The 20414-nt window shown below is 44.6% G+C and overlaps 1 protein-coding gene across 4 annotated transcripts in view; it reads right to left on the minus strand.

Annotated features, from left to right (window-relative positions):
- LOC144717881 (microtubule-actin cross-linking factor 1-like) overlaps positions 1-20414 on the minus strand; it is a 261212-nt gene that overhangs the window by 114550 nt on the left and 126248 nt on the right. For all 4 annotated transcript variants that reach the window (XM_078593630.1, XM_078593631.1, XM_078593632.1 and 1 more), the window contains 19 exons: positions 16809-16924; positions 16479-16585; positions 15743-15862; positions 15086-15181; positions 14542-14669; positions 10900-10993; positions 9988-10142; positions 8911-9109; positions 7064-7192; positions 6600-6677; positions 5820-5981; positions 5320-5424; positions 4776-4871; positions 4444-4569; positions 3464-3616; positions 3001-3155; positions 2237-2363; positions 1695-1878; positions 1129-1286 (listed from right to left, as the gene is read on the minus strand). In XM_078593630.1, coding sequence (XP_078449756.1) covers positions 1129-1286; positions 1695-1878; positions 2237-2363; positions 3001-3155; positions 3464-3616; positions 4444-4569; positions 4776-4871; positions 5320-5424; positions 5820-5981; positions 6600-6677; positions 7064-7192; positions 8911-9109; positions 9988-10142; positions 10900-10993; positions 14542-14669; positions 15086-15181; positions 15743-15862; positions 16479-16585; positions 16809-16924 — 2488 coding nt within the window. The remainder of the gene's footprint in view (positions 1-1128; positions 1287-1694; positions 1879-2236; positions 2364-3000; positions 3156-3463; positions 3617-4443; positions 4570-4775; positions 4872-5319; positions 5425-5819; positions 5982-6599; positions 6678-7063; positions 7193-8910; positions 9110-9987; positions 10143-10899; positions 10994-14541; positions 14670-15085; positions 15182-15742; positions 15863-16478; positions 16586-16808; positions 16925-20414) is intronic.

The raw sequence follows: 20414 nt of genomic DNA on the forward strand, positions 1-20414 counted from the left end.
TATTGAAAACTTCCATGATACTAAACATATTGATTTGGAACTGCCTACCAATAAAAAAAGATTAATGATGAAGGTATGTCGAATTATTATCAGAATATAATCTATAATGAACACAAATAATAAAAGTTGCGCTGTTCAACAGCAACCTATTTTTACACATTCTTGCTCGAGCTGAAAAAAAGCATTAACAACAATGAATAACTGATGAAAAGCATTCTGACATGCCAAACAAAAAATACTCGGAGCTTCTCAAGAAGCATTTTAACACTGCAAATTCATTCTTGCTTTCCCAAAACGTGTATGCACAGGCCCCAGATAGCTGGGGTAGCGCCACGGGCAAGCGGTCGCAAGGCTGTGAACATTTCTGTCGTTCCACCCACGCCCCCACCGTGGTCACGTCCCTTGCACAACGGTTTCAATTCACCACTTGGCAATAGTATATACCGCGTCATTCTGGAAGCGAGAATAATTACATTTTCACAAAATGTAACCTACTTTATTGAGCAATGCCATTCTCACTATAATAGTTTTTTTTGTAATAAAAATAACAATGTACATTATACTCTTTGGTTCTTTTGGTAAAGTCACGTAGGCATAAAATAAAATAAATCACGACGTTTTGATCCACTGCTGGATTATATGTTTTCCGCCTTAGGACGACCGCTTGTGTTGCGATCGAAACGTCGTGATTTCTTTTATTTTCTACCTACGTGACTTTACCGAAAGAACCAAAGAGTATGGATTCCTGCAGTCATGAAAGCTTCAAATCAAGAATGTACATTATTTTTTACGAAAATAACTGAACTCATCGGAGACGAAAGAAAAGTAAGGAAATGTTATGCTCACTAAACTTGTCAACAACTGTTCAAGTTATATTATTTCCACTCCAAAAAGTATGCATGCATGTACGTTTAACTTCTTTCGCACCGCACGTAACCAACCGTGCTGAATTGTTACATCACAGGAGTGGTTGGATTGTTACATCGCAGAACCATGAGAGATGGCCTCGGTTGGGCTACATGATCATCCAGCAGGGAACTGATTGTGGCTGAAAAAGCCACTCCCAAAAAGGAAGGCACTGGCACTTAGGCAGCACTGCTTGTGAGCGAGCGCCGTGCAGTCACGCACCTCCTGCTCGGAGATGCGGTTGGCATTGTCCTGCAGGGCATCCTGGTCCAAGGGGGTGCGGATCATGCGGACCATGCGCTCCTCGCAGCTCTCCAAACGCTGCTGCACGCCCTGCAGTTCGGCAATCAGACTGCGACATGCAGTCTCATCCTGGTCCTCTGCACGCCATCCAGACACGCGATAGAGAGAGACGGACTCGCATTGTGAATCAAATGAAAGTGATAGCTATCGGTGCCGAGATATAATGAATCAGACACGGCTGTCAAATTTCTTGGCACCTACATCAACCCAAAGCGTTGTATCAGAAGCAACAATAGACTGAATGTTGGAGATATACAGACACCGACTGGCACATGATTGCCGCTGATGTTTCCCACAGATGTGAACATGAATGACATCGTATAAATTGTGTGTTTAGAGAAGACGGAATAAAAGCACCTCGTCAACTTTGCTGACAATATCAGCAACATCAGAGAAAACTGCGAGACGTACTTTCAAGCTGATAAATGCGATCTGCTAAATTAGCACCGTCAACAAAGCAGGAACCACCACTGTCCTCGCATTACCTTTTTCGACTGTCAGAAGCAGTTCCTCGTAGTGCTGTCGGCAGAAGTTGAAGTCGCGCTCCAGCTGAGAGAGTTCCGACGGGGTGAAGACCTCGGACTCCCGGCTGTTTTTCAAGAACTCCTCGTAATGCACCGTCAGATCATGCATGACGTTGGCGTGCTCCTCCGGAGAAATGTTGCGAAACTGTCGTGGACGTCGGAACAACGCGCAAAGCCACAGCAAATCACAAGGAGCAAACTACGTCACGGAATTCTAGCGGGTATATTAAAAGTCCAACGGCAGGGGTGCATCGAACTAACTATCTCACGTATCCATACCGAAACTACCTGAAGATAACATTTCAAAGTCCGATTGTAAAAATCGTGTTTAAAGTTTGTGCTGTAAACTAACATGCCAAAAAAAAGTGTGAATTGTATTAATGTTTGCCCGAGATAATTTTTACAATGGCACTTTTTTCTATCGATCTTTCTTAGCGAGGGCGAAAGCAATGGACTTTGCATTTCATAAACATTGGTTGAAAGGTCGCAGCGTGTTGCCATACCATGTTGGTGTTCCAAGAGCGGATGACGTCGATGTCACTCACAAAGTAGTGCCAGGAAAGCACGCTCTGCATATTGGTGTACAGCTGGTGCCAGAGCGTCCCTATGTCATGGTACAGCTGCTCAAGTCTGCCAAAGAACCGCACCATCGCTTATTGGTTACAGAAGTATCCTTGGAAACAGAAATGCACAACAAACTCACCATATCTATTTCCACTGAACCTGAGAAAAACTAAAAACATGTATAAAACCGCAAAAAAAAAAATACTTACATAACGGGATATATAAGGTAGCCAATGTATATGTTCATTCGTTAAATTCCTAGCATAAACCAATTAATTATAATTCCATATCTGTGTAATATATGAAAAGGGAGTATGAGCCAGAACTTTAGGTTACGGTTTGGTTATTTCTCACTTTAAAAATGTAATGGGTATGTCAATACATGCCCATTATAAATAACACGAAATAATAGAAATAATCTCCAGAAGTTTTATGGAGGCTTCTCCACATCATCTCAATTGGGGGGCTGTCTGACCATACTTCACCACAGTGGTCAGTGTGGATTTGGTCGAAAGGGGGAGCCACCCAGGAGGAACAAACCGCCGATGTTATCCGCGGCCAGGAATCGAACACAGATCGCCAAATTCAGAGCGCACTGTGCCGCTGCCGCCAACACCCACTGCACACCCATTGCACTAAGTGTTGCCTTCTAATCACCGTGCCAAACTGCCAATGGTAGAACCCACAGCACACTGGGCCACACCTGCTGGCCAAGTCGATCGCCTCCCTGTTTGGCGCCGGCACGGAGAAGCACACGGAGGGCACCATGGCCTCGCTGCCGCTCGAGCTGATCACCTTCCACCTGGAGCGCTGCGAGTTGTCCTCCAGGACGCACTCGGCATTCTTGTGCAGCGTGATCTTCAACACAAAGACAGATATCCCCCACGTAGCCTATTAACGGGCTGTTAGGGCAAGCGCTGTTAGCGAGTGGCATCCATGAAGGAGTGCACGGCACGCCTTCATGTAGTATTAAAATAACACGTGTGTACTGCTGTTAGTCGTCGCCATATATTGAAACATAAGACAGTACGAGCGGGTATGCGTACGTTAGCAATCCCTTAAGCAACCTTGTCGCCTGCACGTAACAGATGCACGCCGACACAAAGTTCGCAAGTACTGAACTTATTCCGTGGAAGTACACGTTACCACGCTGAGGGCATCCGTACCTCCAGCTGCTTGTAATCACAGATGGCCCTGATAGGAATGGTGCCATGCAGGAAACTGTCCGGGTTTCTGGGCTTGAGCTGCACGACAGTCTTGGCTCTGCTCGCAAGGTTGTTCACGCGGCTCTTATAGCTTGAGAGCTGTTCCTTTTCCTCCTAGGAAACACGATCAAACATTCGAGCCCGATTGAATGCGCTGCGTCGGTGAACAGCAAGCGGTCACGGACTACAATGATTCAACAAACCGAGAGATGAAAAGGTAACGGGGGATAACGGCCCTTGTAATGCCTTGGTTCATTCCCACTGCTGCCAAAAGAGGCCTCCACTAGAGGGAGCTCTGGAAAGCTCTCTGAGAAGGGAATCGGCCGCCTATTCCACACCGGCCAGGCGTCTTGGAAGAGGTGGCAGACACCCACTGTTTACCCCACCCACACGCGACCCTTCCAATCGATTGACCTCTCGGTGTTACCCATTCGTACTGCTGCTGTGGGGACATGGGTGGAGGAGGGATTTAAGAAACTTCAACTATCGTGACAGGGAGTTCGAACTGGCGACCTGTGGATCACAAGTAGAGTGTGCTAACCATTATACCATGGCAGCGTCCCGTCATCAAACTACGTTTTCATTAAGTCTAGTCATGGATATTTCCTCACAATATTTATGCCAATTCTAACCCGTGTTAAAAGGCACAGGTGACTTGCAATTATCATTGTGGTTATGAACGTGGAAAAGGGGCAACCCACAAGGTTCAATACTGGGGTAAGCATTACACACGTAATCAACTTAATTAGGATCTCAGATGAAAAAGAAATTAAAGTGCAACTATTACTACTATTTTATTTGATCAGGTAAGGCCCATTGAATGAAATAGGTCTTTTTCAGAAGTGACCTGGCCACAAACAATAGCTCGACAAAGTGACTTATCATGTGGACATTTATAACAGCCAAATACTCTAAACTCTCAAACGCTCAAAAGTACTCACGATCGCGTCCTGCAGGAGATTCTCTAGGCGGGTCAAACTTGTCGACTTGTCGCATTTGTACTTCCTCCAGATGGTGTCCTGAAGGTTGTTCAGCTGCTGTTCCACCTCCTTGGCATCTTGAAAGAACTGGCAACGAGTAAAGGAAGTTTGTGATCATCGCACCGTCTTGACAAGATTAATAGACTAAGAATTCCGTAGTTTAGATGTGCTGCATAGGAAGTAGCTATGCGCACGCAAATACATTTCCTCGTTTTGAAAGCAGACGATCATAGACGTAGCTAGTCAAAGAGGGATAACAGCGACTTACACGTCACTCAGTGCCGTAAGCGTACCTGGAAATAGGCGGTGTTCTCGGCCAGGTGTGTCTCTACGCAAGAGCACAGCTGAAGGACCCAGTTCCACTGTGTTTGCATGGCTGCAATGTAGGCCTGTAACACACAATTACAGTCAAACAACCCAATTCCAAAGGAGAGTTCAGTGGAGGCACACGTCAGGGTTGGTTTAGCCAAATAAATCATCGTCATTATTTCTAGATTTGAAGCTTTCGTGACTGCAATGATTCATATTCTTAGGTTTTTTCGGTAAAGTCACGTAGGTAAAATATTAAAATTAATAAAAGTAAAATAAATATAAAATAAAAATCAAGTTTCGGAGGCAACACAAGCTTCCGTCTTAAATAGCTTGATACAGCTATCGTGCTGTGACGGTTCCACCTGAAGACGGAAGCTTGTGTTGCCTCCGAAACGTCGTGATTTTTATTTTATATTTATTTTACTTTTATTAATTTTAATTTTTCAGCTACGTGACTTTACCGAAAAAACCCAATTACGGCTATACCAATGATCACAGGTGCATCTCTGAAATAAAACTGCATACCTGAATCGACTGCTTTCCAGGGTGGGCATCAGCCAGGAGTTGCTCGCCGCTCTCCTGAATACTCTTTATGTTCGATTCCCTTTCCTCGAGCTCTCGCATAAATTCCTGCACAAGGAAGTAAAGATGAAGACGATCACGTGACGTTTTCATTGCGCCTCCGATTATATTACCAAGGTCGGCTACGTAGGGTGCGAAAGAAGTTCAACATGCATGCATACAATTACATGGCTTGCTTTGCTTTTCACATTTCCACATCGGCCCTCGAGAACCGCATATTTCTGGACAAAGTTATACCAGTGAAACAAACCGAGGTCGGCTACGTAGCGTGCGAAAGAAGTTCAACATGCATGCATACAATTAAATGGCTTGCATTGCTTTCACATTTCCACATCGGCCCTTGAGAACCGCATATTTCTGGACAAAGTTATACCAGTGAAACAAACCGCCTCTTACGGTCTCCGGCGATGTGCGAGTGACTTATGGGCAGTGGATAAACGTACACCGTAGGCCTCCTTCTTCACGGCAGTGCTGCTGTTCTTCTCGCTCCAGTCATAAGACACCTCATCTTCCTCCTTCTGGTTCAGCCAGATGAGCTCCTTGGTGGCCCGTGTGATGAAGCTGTGCAAGCTGTCCAGGTGCCTCCCTCTGCTCCGTGACGCGTTCTGAATTCAAGGCACACAATGCAAACCGCTCAGAATTCCCATCGCCCACAGGGTGTGGTCAATAAGTATGTGCCCTTGGGATTAGTTAGAGACAAAATTACATTGTTTCACGAGGAATATTGCAATTTTATTTTAAACTAAAGTAATCTTGGTGTTTACAGAGAGATCACTATAGCTAATAGGTAAAGGTCTAGCCGTATGGTTTCTTGGCCACGCTCTAGGAAGCTCGACAGAGACTCTCTAGACGGTATTTAACCTATCTCTTCCATGCTGGCCAGACGTCTTTGGAGTACCTAAACTTTATCCCACCGCATGGGACCTGCTGATGGACTTCATGTGCTGTAACCCGTTTATACTCATGGGTGGACGGAGGCGAGTAACTTGACCCATTATGTTAACCGCTGCGCCAGGAGATCAAAAAGTCCGGTGCGCTACCCACGGCAGAATCCCGACCTAAATAGGAGGTTACTTCAACCGATACCCACGAACTACATTTAAAAACTTCAAATTTCCAAGAAAGTATTAGAGAGTTAAATTACGTGACAGACACCGATGCTTAATTACGAGTACTCATTAGGCTTTGCTGCACTGTGTGAAAGCATAAGCCAAGTTACAAACCATGAGTTTCGTGTACTTTATCTCCAGGCTGTTCACAAGCCCAATGTACTCGGCCTTCACAGTCGATGACAACTTGCTCTGTAAAACAACAATTGACATAGCACGCACACGACGCACTCCACTCACATTTGTGCAACTTTACAAACCATTCTAACGTGTTGACTTTTGAGTACAGCACTCAAACTGTAAATGCGGTGGGTTTACGCAGTAGACAACTCGTAAATCTTGTGGGTTTACTTTCCAACACACCGGTGAGCTGAATTAGTAACTAATTGGCACGTTTTCTTCACGTGACAAACCTTACTAATTGGCTGTGTCGGGGGTGGTGGTGGGTTTAACGACACATTTACATTTTCGTGATCGAACCCATGAAAAAGTGATCATGAATAAACAAAGCCTCTCTTCCCGGAGAGCAAAGATATAACATTTTTATGGGAATCAAATGATGTGGTAATAAACCGTACCTTGTTGGCTGTGGCTTCTTCCACACTTGACCTGAAGTCCTCGATGGATCTGTGTAGAGTTTTGTGGCTTTCCATATTCGCCTCGACAGAAGGAAGATCGGAGCCCCAGTCACCCGAGTCAATTTGTAACTGTAAGAACCCAGAAGCACCAGGTAGGTTACACAAATACAGCGATACCTTGGTTCACGAACTTAATTCGTGAACTGACTCTGGTCGCGAACCGAATTGGTCGTGAACCGAGGCACATTTTCCCATAGGGTTCAATGTAACTCCGGTTAAGTCACGACCATGTGACAGCCTGGAAATAGCATTCAAATGGCCGCGGCTCCTGTTCGTGAACCGAAGCGGAGTTCGTGAACCGGAGCATTTTGTTATGAACTTTTCTGTTCGTGAACCGAGTTGTTCGTGAACAGAAGCGGAGTTCGTGAACCGGAGCATTTTGTTATGAACTTTTCTGTTCGTGAACCGAGTTGTTCGTGAACCGAAGCGGAGTTCGTGAACCGGAGCATTTTGTTATGAACTTTTCTGTTCGTGAACCGAGTTGTTCGTGAACCGAAGCGGAATTCGTGAACCGGAGCATTTTGTTATGAACTTTTCTGTTCGTGAACCGAGTTGTTCGTGAACCGAAGCGGAGTTCGTGAACCGGAGCATTTTGTTATGAACTTTTCTGTTCGTGAACCGAGTTGTTCGTGAACCGAAGCGGAGTTCGTGAACCGGAGCATATTTTTATGAACTTTTCTGTTCGTGAACCGAGTTGTTCGTGAACAGAAGCGTTCGTGAACCGAGGTATCACTGTATCATGGGCGAGCCAGTTGAACTGTTAATGCATTTACATTTGTATTTTTAAAAAATATGTGAAGCTGTTGGAATGGCGGACTTTGCAAAGATGCTATTAAACTGTGTTTAGCCAATGTGGAAAGTTACATCTTGTGACCAGCAACCATTTACCACCACATACAGAATACACTTATTTACTGTTTATATAATTTTAGCCAATATTATTTGTATTTTCACAAAAGCAACTGGACTTGTATTAACAGAGACTAGTATAAGTAATGTAATTACAAAACAAAATCCAGAAAATGGCCTTCAGAACTTTCACAGATTACTCATGAGATATATTTAAAATTGTAACTCTTTGTTGAATGATGGGCATGGCAGACTTTGTATGTTTTGTTTCCAGCCGACACAGCAATTGAGTACAAGTTGCGACACCATCATGATTATTATTACTACTACTATGACTGCATAGGTTTTCACGGATCGTGTTGCTGAACGGCTTTCCAGAGTATGTGCGGATCGTGTGTGCGTGCTGTACAACACGATGCCCTTGGGCAGCTGCTGGCATAATGCGAAGCCAAATGTCAGACGTGTCAGAAAATCATGCCGAGCAAAATACAAAGATCCTCCGTATAGCCTGAACAGACTGTTTGGACAAGTGCTGTTAGCAAGCACCTATGAAGGCCAGCACGCCACACGAGGGGGGTGGGTGGCCAGCACCACGCCCGGCCGCCTTCCTCTCCCTAGCGGCGATATTTACACACCGCACCAGGTACTCATTTGAGGCCGAGTCGACGTAGGGGGAGGCCCATCGTCACCGGCGTTGGTCGTGAGCAGGAATCGAACTCGGGTGGCCCGGGCTCGAATAGCACGGCGCGCTAACCGCTATGCTGCCGAAACACGCGGTTTTCAGCAATTCTAGATTTGAAGCTTTCGTGACTGCAAGGATTCATATTCTTAGGTTTTTTCGGTAAAGTCACGTAGGTAAAAAAATTAAACCCACGAGCGCATCAGGAGCGAATACAACTTATCTGCCGTGCCGTAACCCCGGGCAGCCGCAAACGCACCTGGCTGTGCTCCACCCAGGCGAGCAGTTCGTGAGCATACTTCAGGTTGGAGTCGTCCTCGGTCCGCACGCGCTCGGCGTCCGCCGCCCTGGAGGCGGCCGCGTCCCTCGCCTTGTCCTCCAGCAGCTGCTGCACCCTGCCCAGGAGCTTGCCCTGCTCGGCGCGCATGCTCGTCAACTGCTCGTGCAGCTGCAGGACCCTGTGCGGCCGCGGCACGACGAGAAGGCTTCATCGTTAAACCTCCTTTGCCAGGACCAAAATATAATAATAGGGGTTCTTCCCCTTTTTTTTCTGGCAACAAAACTGAAACCTTCTTTTTACGAGGATTCATGTCTGCATTAGCCACAATACTTGCAGTCAAATGCAAACAAAAAACACACTATGATAATATATGCATTGTCCTTGAAACTGATTGGTCCACACCGAGGGACGGCTTTCTTTTGAGCCTCGACCCGATTGGTGCTCGACCAGAGGATGCCAAAAGACGTACAGCTCAAAGACAATGCACTATCAAAGTAATGAGGGCTCGGGGTGAGCATCCACATCATTAAACCTCCTTTGCCAGTACCAAAATATAATAATAGGGTTTTTCCCCTTTTTTCTGGCAACAAAACTGAAACCTTTTTACAAGGAGAAAGCTCATGCTCCATTAAACTAAAACTACTTTTTTTATTTAACCAGGTATAGGCCCCGCTGAGCTACCATACCTCTTTTCTCAAAAACAGAACTCGCCACAGATGGTAGCTGAACGAGGTGGCTCCTTGCGTGGAAATTTATAGCAGCCAAAAACTCTCTAAAATCTGAACGCGCAATTCTAAATGTGGAGAGAAAACCCAGAGGACCCGGAGATAAATCCACGCGACCACAGGGAGAACATGTCAACTCCAAATATACAGGGCGTCAGGGTCGGGATCGAACCCATGACCTCCTGTATACCAGGCGAGGTAGTCAACATCTCGCCGCCGTGGTGCTCAGCCGGGGACGGGAAGGCAACCGTGCCACATCCCCGGAAGTATACGTAGAGATATTTGTTTTGGTTTGGCATTCAGGGTGAATGAAAGAAGCCACATGTCGTACCTGGAGTAGAGCTGCTCCGAGTGGAGATATTTTGCTTCTCTGAGACTCTGGATGTCCACAAAGAGTTTGCTGATCTTCACTTCAGTTTCCGTTAAATACTGTGCAATCTCAGCCATGCTCTGTGGTTGCTGCCCGGAAGAAATTCGACTCGAGTCCTAAGAATGAATAAACATGGATCATCTATTACTTTCTGTTTTGACGCGAGTACAGGATACACAAATAAGTAGAATTGTCCAATAAACACTATTTACTAAAGACATAACATTAACTTATGAAACTGCTTCTACGCTATAATAATACATTAACACAGAATTTACATGTAATTGTTTTAACGCCATTATAATGGTGCCTTATGAAAGTTTCCTTCTTTGTAAATATCAATTTCCACATCTTTAGAAGCCCATTGCAGAATCCAAATGAGATTCGGGACAACTAACTGAATATTAACTATTTCTCTTTTACCAGGATAGGCCCACTGAGCTAAACAGCTCTTTTTCAGAAGAGACCTGTCCACAAATGATAGCTCAACCAAATGGCTGATCATGTGGAAATTTATAGCAGCCAAATACTCTAAACGTGTCTTTATAAATGTGGAGAGAAAAACCGGAGGACCTGGAGAAAAATCCACACGACCATTGAGAGACCATGCAAACTCCAAATATGCGGGCGTCAGGGTTGGGATTCCAACCCACGACCTCCGGTATTCCAGGGGAGAAAAAGTTAACATCTCGCCCATTAGGCCGGCGCCAGCAATGGAATCCAAACGGCGTCTCATTAAAACAGCACACGTAGGGATGTCATTGCCACCAGCAGACCGTGTGCAGTTCATCACGAGGCTGCTGCCTTTGTCCCTTTGTCCTCCACTGCTAGGCTATAAATAGAGACGCGCAGAGAATGCGGTGCGACACATACGGCCTGCAGGGCCGACGACGCTTTGGCCAGGAGGTCACCGCACTGGCTCGTGTCCATCTCCGCTGTCCTCGCCAACCTTTGCAGCGCCTCCAGCCTGGCAATCAAAGGGCAGAGTGGCGATAGCACAAGAGAAATACGATAAAAGCGCAGCCCCGCAATTACCCTCCTGAAAAAAAACTGTCATGAGACTCGGCTGCGCTTGCCTAGGTGAACAAGCATAATACATAAATAAACCGTCTAGAGAGCGCCGCTACAGTTAATTTGGCCGAATCGTCCACACCAGCCAGACGACTTGAAGGCGTTGAGAGTACCCACACTTAACCCCACCACGTGCGATCCGCCGATCCACAAAATGACATGCAAACCATTCACGCCATCTGTGCTGCCGTGTGAATTATAGGTGGGGAGATTAAATGGAACTGGGGAAGTCCAGTGTCATAACCGCTACACCGCAGCGGCATTGAAATGAAATACGCCATGTGAAATGTCTCTCCTGTTCCAACTGGAACTGCATGCCCGGTTCTTCCCATTGCATGAAGCGGGCAACCCTCACCCGTCACCTTTCCGTAGAGCGAATGAGCTAATTCAGCGCGGCTGAATTTTTGTTCTTGTGCCCACGAACGACATGGCAGTTTACCTACTACGTCAGGTATATTTATATCGGGTCATTGTTCAAAAACGACATTGTAAAATTATCCCTGAGTCACGTGCTCACGCTTTGTTTTGGTGTGAGCAGGTGGGGCTCATGCATCGCTGTGAAAGCATGCGGCCGGTTCAATATCCAAATGAAGAAAACATGGCAATTAATCACGTATATTTTCATTAAGTGACTTATTTAATTTAGATAAAATGACTATTTGCGGTATATAACTGCAATGTGTTATACTATTTTTGAGATGTCTAACTAATTTCAACAAAGTGCTGAAGAAAACGACTATATATTTGTGTCACCATGACAATGGTGACAATAATTATAGAATAACTGTATGCAAATTCGATTAGGGATTAAAATTAAAAGCCATCGACTTCAAAATGAAACATCTGGATATGTATGTGCATTATGCACAATGCTTATATACAAACAACAATTAGACTCGAGCAATGCAATGCGGCATTGCATGCATTAACGCGTACGCACGTATGCAACAGCGACGCACAAGCAAGCGCTGGAATTTCACACCGCCACCGACACGCGCGGTTGCCGTCATCACCGTTACCTGGCCATCTCTCCACCCGCGTCCACCAACTGACCGTACGCCGGCATGCCTGTCAACCCGTGCCCACCCCCCCCTCCGAAGCTGGCTTGAGCCATCTGGCTGGCGTTGCTCCTCAGGTGAGCTGCGCTGCTGAGACCGCTGCCCGTTTGCGCCGGGGTCAACACCTGGCTGCTATCCACTATTCCAATGTCTGAAGAGGGGGCGAAGGCCTGTATCTGCTCGACGGTATATAGCGTCATGCCGCCCGATTGACTGCGCTCGGCGAGAGACGACGCGACCCCGCCGCTGTACTGCGCCGGCTGGCCCCTCAACACGACGTTGCCAAACTGAACCGGTCCGACCACCTGGCCACGGTCAACACCAGCCGGACTGGGAGATCGCTGCCGCATGACGGACGCTGCGACATCAGCGCCGTACTGTGGAGAAGGCAGAGGGCTCGTGGCTCTGCCAAGCGTCTGGCCTTGGCCGCTACCGCTACTGTAAGAAACGCTTCTGTACACGTCTGCATTGTCAAAATTATCAGCAGAGGCCCCTGCAAAGGACACGCTTTTGCCCGCGGCACTGTTTTGGTGTAATGATCCCGCGGACTGGCCCCCATCAGGAACACGAACATTTGAGCTGACCGACTGACTTCTGATCGACATGCCATGTCCAGACTGGCTCCCACCAGCGACCATTCCATATGAAGCACCAGACATCGACCTTGGCAAAGATCCATAATGGACGGTGCCTGCAGGCTGACTGCTGTAGGACATACCACCACCAGACTGTCCTCCACCTAAAGCCATCCCATACGAGCCACCAGCAGCTGTCTGCGACAGAGAACCATACTGCATGGTGCTGGCAGCCGGACTGCTGTAGGACAAGCCAGCAGCAGACTGTGCCCCATCCACTGCCATTCCATATGACGCACTAGGACAAGCACGAGAGAAAGCTCGTGGAAGGGAACCGTACCGCACAGCGCTCGCAACCTGGCTGTCGTGAGGAGACAAGCCAGTAGCAGACTGTGGTGCCCCATCCATTGTCATTCTATACGAGCCGCTACCACCACCGCCATCACTACCACCAGAGAATGCCCTTGGGAAAGAACCATACTGCACGGTGCTCCCAGCTTGAGTGCTGTAGGACATGCCAGCAGGAGACTGTGCTCCATCCATTGTCATTCCATATGAGCCACCGCCACCACTACCGCTACCACCACCACCACCACCAGAGAATGACCTTGGAAGAGAGCCATACTGCATTGTACTCCCACCTTGTCCACTGTAAAACATCTCACCAGGAAACTGTGCTCCATCCATTATCACTCCATATGAGCCACAACCATCGCCACCACCACCGCCACCACCACCGCTACCACCACCGCCAGAGAATGACCTTGGAAGAGAAGCATACTGCATGGTACTTCCAGGGTGACTGCTGTAGGACATGCCTACAGGAGACTGCCCCCCATTCATCACCATGTCATGCAAACCGCCAGTGTACGAGCGTGGCAGAGAGCCATAATGCACGGCAGAGCCACTCGACATAATCCTAGTGCTGAAGGAAGTCAAGCTTCCTTCCTAAGTCCAGTTGTTTTTATCAAAATTTCCTCCCTTGAATATTTCCTGTATTTTTACCCCTTTCCTCAGCAGGGCTGCAAATGACAAACTGACGCTAACACGTGCTACCCCATCTTGATTGAATGTACTAATAATTACGTAAGAAAATAAAAAAACACGAGCACAATGTTTCTCCGAAGAATCCTAAATGACTGCCACAGTTTAAGATTACATCTTTCACGACGGCAAGTTGAGATGAACTTCCCAAAAACGAAAGCTTTTCGCGGCGAGCATGCGCTATTTAAGGAGTTTCTGCTCAGCCACGAAAAGCATCGCGCCAATCAGGCAAAAAGTAAAACTCCCCATGCGTCCCGATAGGTCCGGCCAAGATGGGCGTACCTGTAATATTTCGCCCCGGAGGTCTTAAACGTTGGCTTAGTGCACTGAAATTAATCCAGACCACACTTGCCACGGACCATTGTCAAGCCTGACAAGCCACGGCACGGCAGGCGCTCTCAGATCACACTTTTGTCAGTTACACCACATTCCTCAGCCTGTTATGTTTCCCCCCCCCCGACCACACATTTAAAAAATAAATATATATACTTAGAGATGAATATGTTATTATGTCTGTATGACAAGCTACCAATGAGTTACGAAAAAAATTAACAAAATGGATTTCTGTTAATTGCATAGAGGTAATATTATTTAAACAAAATAGTAAGAAGAAAAAATGTATGCATTAAAAAATCCTAAAATTTAAGAAGCGACACAGCAAGCAGAAAGGAAAACTACTGGAAAGCAATGGAACTATAAATATATCAAAGCTCTATATTTCACTTTAGGGTTTATTGATTTAAACACGACGACGAATCATTACCGACCTCGCTATTTCAAATCGCAGAGTGGTCTCCCGCTCGCCCATGGCTTTAAAGAGCCTGCTCCACTCCCGCTCCACATCGTTGGGATGGCTCTTCTCGGGCAGCTTGATTCGACCTGACTGAAACCAGCCCTGCCAAGACAATGGCACAGAAGCGATCGCAATTGCTCTCGCAAAAAAGAAGAAGATAAACGGAGTGCGACACAGTGTTGGTCTTCTTGGTTCTTTCGGTAAAGTCACGTAGAATGGAAATAATAAAAAAATAAAAATAAAACATTAAAAAAAAAATTCTTTACTATGTTGAATTTGTATTATTTTATTATTTCCATTCTACGGGACTTTACCGAAATAATAAAATAATAAGAATAAAACATAATAAAAAATTATTGTATAATGTTTTATTTTAATTATTTTATTATTTCCATTCTACGTGACTTTACCGAAAAAAACAAGAAGACGAATCCCTGCAGTCACGAAAGCTTTAAATCGAAACAGTGTTGGTCGTTTAAAAAAATCAACGAGCGTCGTGGCTGCCGTGCAGTCCGCACCTCCAGCGTCTTGTAGAGCTCGTGGATTCTGTGCTTCTCCGACAGCCTCGTCGTGAACTCGGTGTTTTTCAAGTGGGTGAATTGGGCATAAAGTGCCTGCAAAACAGAACATCGGGTGAGAGGAACTTCAGATTGTGGTTACAACACAGCATTTTTTTTTTGGCTGCGATAAATGCCCACGTGATAACCCACTTCGTTGAGCTATCAATTGTGGCCTAGGTCGCTTTTGAAAAAAAGCTCTACTGCTCAAGTGGGCCTTACCTGGTAAAATTGAACATTGTTTAGTTTGTAGTTTTTTTCGTCAGTAAGTTACGTGAATAACACAAAAAAGTTCATCATTCCTGAAAGAAGATGCTGTGTTTATGTATTGGAAAGAAAATTCCACAGTGACTTAAGTATTTAATATTTATGGGAATACACATATCAAGCATTTAAAACGTATAAGACAAAGAGTGAAAAAACATATTGCAGTGTGCTATTTGTGTATTCTGATTTTAAGACATACTTGATTATTCTAATTAAAGATTACACATATCTCAGAATAATTTATCTAACATCTGTTTGTCAACTTATATTTCACCAGTGTATATGATTCAGGGGAAGGGGGGGTAATTAAGCCACAGGGCACAGGCACCAGATGCAGGGGCAGTATCTCACATTCAACTGTTCCAAGTCGTCAGGGAATGTTCTGTCCTCCATAATCTCAATCTGTCGTGAAATCCAAAGCAGCAGCGACTTCACCATCTCCTGGTACTCCGACCACTTCAGATCGGCCTCCTGGTGAAATAAGATAAACGTGTAAGTTCCAATTCAAAGGAAAGTTTTTGTTTTTATTTTCACTACGCACACAAACTCAGATACAAAGATTCCCTCAATAGAGTCTTTAACACTCACAGCAAGTGCTGTGAAGGGGGTGATGGACTACACAGGTGCTCGCTGACAGCACATGCTCGTAAGTAAAAGCCAAGAGGAAAACAAGCAAATAAAAAGGTTAACACGTCGGCTTTCGCGACCGATAAGGAAGACTTCTTCAAAATTCTGGAAAATCGCCTGATGAAGCTCATTGTAATCACCAGCAAAACGTCTTACTCAGATTGTAAATGTTGTGGGTCTACTCTCCAACACACCGGTGTGCTGAAGTAGTAACTAATTGGCACGTTCTGTTCACGTGATAAACCTTACTAATTGACAGTATCGGGTGGTGGTGGGTTAATGACACATTTATATTTATGCGATATAACCCAAAAATCTTCATTATGAAACAAATAATAAGTATGTACATCTTCTGTGTGAAAACACAGTTAAAAACATTTGAACTGCTTTGATAATTCTTCACTGGATGCATTCATTCCAGGCTATATATCGTGTATGCATGGCAAAAGGAAGTACTCACATCTGCACTGATTCCATTGAACACGTCAGGGACAACAGGCATTGCGTCGTACAGCGAAGACACGTACGTGATGATGGACTTTTCATCCGGAGATACAACATCAATGTCTGCAACAACAACAACAAAACCCATCTCATTACAACAAAAAACGAGTTCTTTTGACAGCCTAAATTCAGAAACATATTCAAGAGCAACTCTAAAAACTAGAACTTGCTTCGACAGCTGGTTTACATTAAACATACCTGGTTACAACAGTAATTAGCGCAAGATAATTAAACCCGCATTGGCTTGCCATACGTGTTTTCTTTTCATTATTGCAGACAGATTCACCTTCAGGGTCCAGTAGACTTGTGACCCCGAGTTCCTTCTCTGCAAGGGCAAACGCTTGCGCCAGATTTTCCCTGTTACTCTGGATGTTGACTTTTTCCATGTCCACAAGATCCGGCCTGCAAAGTGTGAATCAACAAAGGAAATGTGATGTGTGAGACGCGGGTCAATCCCATTGTAATAAGACTTGGGGAAATGCCAACATTGGTTTTCATGCTTAGGATTTCGCGATTGTGCCTCTCAGCTCTTCGGTGCAATCTTTGTGTCGTTTGGCATCATGTCAAACACGTGGCACACCCCGAAAACCCATTCTAGAAAGTTACATTTTATCTCCACCTAGATTATTTTATTTTCTTTGTTCGGCCATGAACGCTGCCAGGAGAACACACAAAGCTTCACATGTCGGTAAAACTACGAATAACTCTGCATTAACTGTGAGCAGATAATCCAGGTTGCTACCTAATAACGAAATAAAATATTTTGACGCATGCTGGTTCAATTATTAGCTGCTCTTAACTCCTCGAACGTCAGTGACTCCGATGCAATTATTCTGAGCCTAAGAACATGTTTTAATTGATTAATTAAAGCACTGTTTCTTCCAATATCCAATGAAACAATTTACTTGAAAACTGGGTATGAGAAGAGTCATTACCCCAAAAATCTTAGAAATCTGTGTTATTTATCTGTTATCATTTTTTCCCAATTTAATTCATATTTTCTAACAAACTTCCAAAGACTGCAGTGTTATAAGACCACATATTGCAAATCCTACCTATAAATGATATTGCTTGGGTCTTTGACTCAACTTCATTACAATTGACACCACGTCATATAGAAAAACATCCATTCAGAAATATTGCAAACCAACGTATCAGCCTATACTCGAGAATAGCCTGCTCGAAGCAGACATCACAAAACTAATTTTGAGAGTGCTTCAAATGAGAATTTAATCCACACACCCAAAGGGCATATTTTTCATCATGCGCCAGTACACAGCAACTTTATTTTCAAGACAATCGAATGTGTATGTTTTTTTTTTATTAATCAGAGCTATAATTCAGGCAAGTGAATAAAAAAACTGACAATTTCAACATAAAGTTTATTTTTACAATCACAGGTAGCCACGGTTTAACTCGATGTCCAGATTCAAACCCGGTATATCCAAGCAGTGGTAACTCAATACCGTGACCCCTTGTGCCAGTTGGCCACCTCCAATGATCCCAACTAATTTAAAGGCTCTAACTCAGCAGCCATCGTCACAGCAACTGCCCACGGTTATGTCCCCAGAGCTGCACAGCTGCAATCCATCCAAGACCTCCAATCACTCTCATTACATCACTGCAAATCCTCCTCGATTGACCCCTCGCGTTCGTGTCATTTGCTTGTTGCTTTTCTAGAATGAGATTTATCTACAGATGGTCACCCTTTCTAAAAAAAATGTCTAGTAATATATATGTACGTACTGCACAGGATTATTTGTTTTGCTTGAAGCAACCTCAACATGGAGCTCACGTGACATCCATGTGTTTTATACTCGTAATGAAATATGTTCTGCTTAACATCTGAAGCTATTTTGATCTATGAATCAAATTACTGTCACGTGGTAAAACCTGTGAGTATAAAGTTGCAACAACCACAAAAAAACACAACTGCACGTAAACAACGTTCAAGAACTGAAATCCAACCATGTGTGCTTTTAGACAAATAGCCTTTTCATTAGAGGCATCATACCGAGGCTACAATGTGTGGCATTAGCAAACCACTTATATTGCCCTGGGCACAATACCTACAGAGTGAAGAAGTGAATATGCCTACCAACATTACCGGTTTGCTAAAATGCAGAGTAAAATGTACCAACATGCTAATCGGGACAAATACATAATCGTAATAAAGCAAACAAACTAAAGTTATGGTGGGTGTGAAATGTATTTACAATACTTGTGCAAGTGATATAAATAAAAATTATTTGCATCCCTTTGTCAACCAATTGCTGATGAAGGCCTCTTCACACAACACCAGTTTAGAGAGTTGATCGGCCATACTTTGCCATTCTGGTGAATACGGCCGGTTTAGATAGAAATCGCTACTAATGTCAGCTAAGGCTGTGAATGAAAGTCAGATGGCAGTAACCGCCGTGGCACCGCACCACCCCATTCCACTCTGGTATAATCAAATATGCACAGTTTAGTGCACAAGCTGGTAAACCAGCACATCATAAAATTGTGTTATTGTTAAGTATGCCACATGCGTTATGCAGTGGTTATGCAAGCTTGATGCTTAGCCGCAATTAAAAAAAAGAGATAATCGTGGATTTGGTGGTTTGGGTGTTTAAGCCTTTAAAGACAGATCCGTGCACCACAGAAGGGTTGTTAATTCAAGTCTTAACCTGCATAAGTAGACTCGTGTCACTTCATACATTACCGATTTATCACGGCAGCTTTATACTTCCGATTAAACCCATCAGTTAGAAACAATCACCGTCTACCAATGCAATGTACTGACAGAGCACACGTCGTGAGATGTCGTTTGCTATTCTTTAAACAATAAGACAGAGAAGATTAGGAATGAAGAAGATGAGAAGGGGACACGGGAGGAGATGAGAGGGCAAGACCATGGAAAGATGTAAAGACTAGCATCAGGTATTTGATAAGAGAGCGGTGTAGTAAACGGAAAGCCAGTGGGGTTGAAGGAGGAGAGGTGAAGTGTTATTGTTTGACTTGCATCCCACTGGGATTTTTGCACACAGCGTTGATATACGGTGGGTTTTTTCTGGAAGACTTTGCTGTTTTTTTCCTGCATGTTTCTGTTGTGCGTAGTCACTTTAAGATGTTTCTTGTTCATGTTTTTGTTTTGTTGCGGTTGCACCCGAGTCAAGAGCCGCATGGCTCACAGGGCTAAACCTAATAAATGAAACTGAAACATTGTCCTTAAAGTGTTTAAATTTTTCAATCCAATCAAAAAATCAGAGACCATTCCTCCAAATGGGTGGAAGCTGGCCTCATACGGAATTAATAGTGGAATGCAGATAACTGAAAATTACATCTCAAACAGTCCAAATAATATCATTGACATGTGTGGAGCACTGACAGCTGTATATGTGCATTTTAATGGAATGTACTGCAGTCTGTTTGGTACAGCATTTGACTGAGATTATCAATGGTGTGGACAAAATGGGTTCTGACAAATGATACTGCAGTGCAGAATGTTTCAAGAGGGTGTGAAATTCGTTTTAAATGCAAGATGAATGGGATAAGTGATGAAGGCCATTTCAGCATCTTCATCATTTCTACATAGATTTGTGCGATTTTTCAAGACATTTCCAGTAACCTGAATACACCAGCGGAACCGTTGTCCAGACACCCAAAGTGTCCAAACCACGTAATTGCACGTGGCTGCCTGTACGACATTTCAATAGGGATTAAGAGCAAATTGCTTGCACGTTTACGTAACTGAAGAAAGTCGCTTTTGGTCACGCCTTTCAAACCCTCGCTCACAAAAGCAAATTCCACGTTCTGCTGAAATTCTATCCATTACAAGCGAGTCAATTTAATGGCCTGCTATTGAAATTCCCATCACGTGTTTGCACCACGTTAGCCATGCTTGTGACGA

This window comes from Lampetra planeri, chromosome 4 (genome assembly GCF_965212315.1).
Source record: "Lampetra planeri chromosome 4, kcLamPlan1.2.h2, whole genome shotgun sequence".
NCBI classification, from domain to species: Eukaryota; Metazoa; Chordata; class Hyperoartia; order Petromyzontiformes; family Petromyzontidae; genus Lampetra; species Lampetra planeri.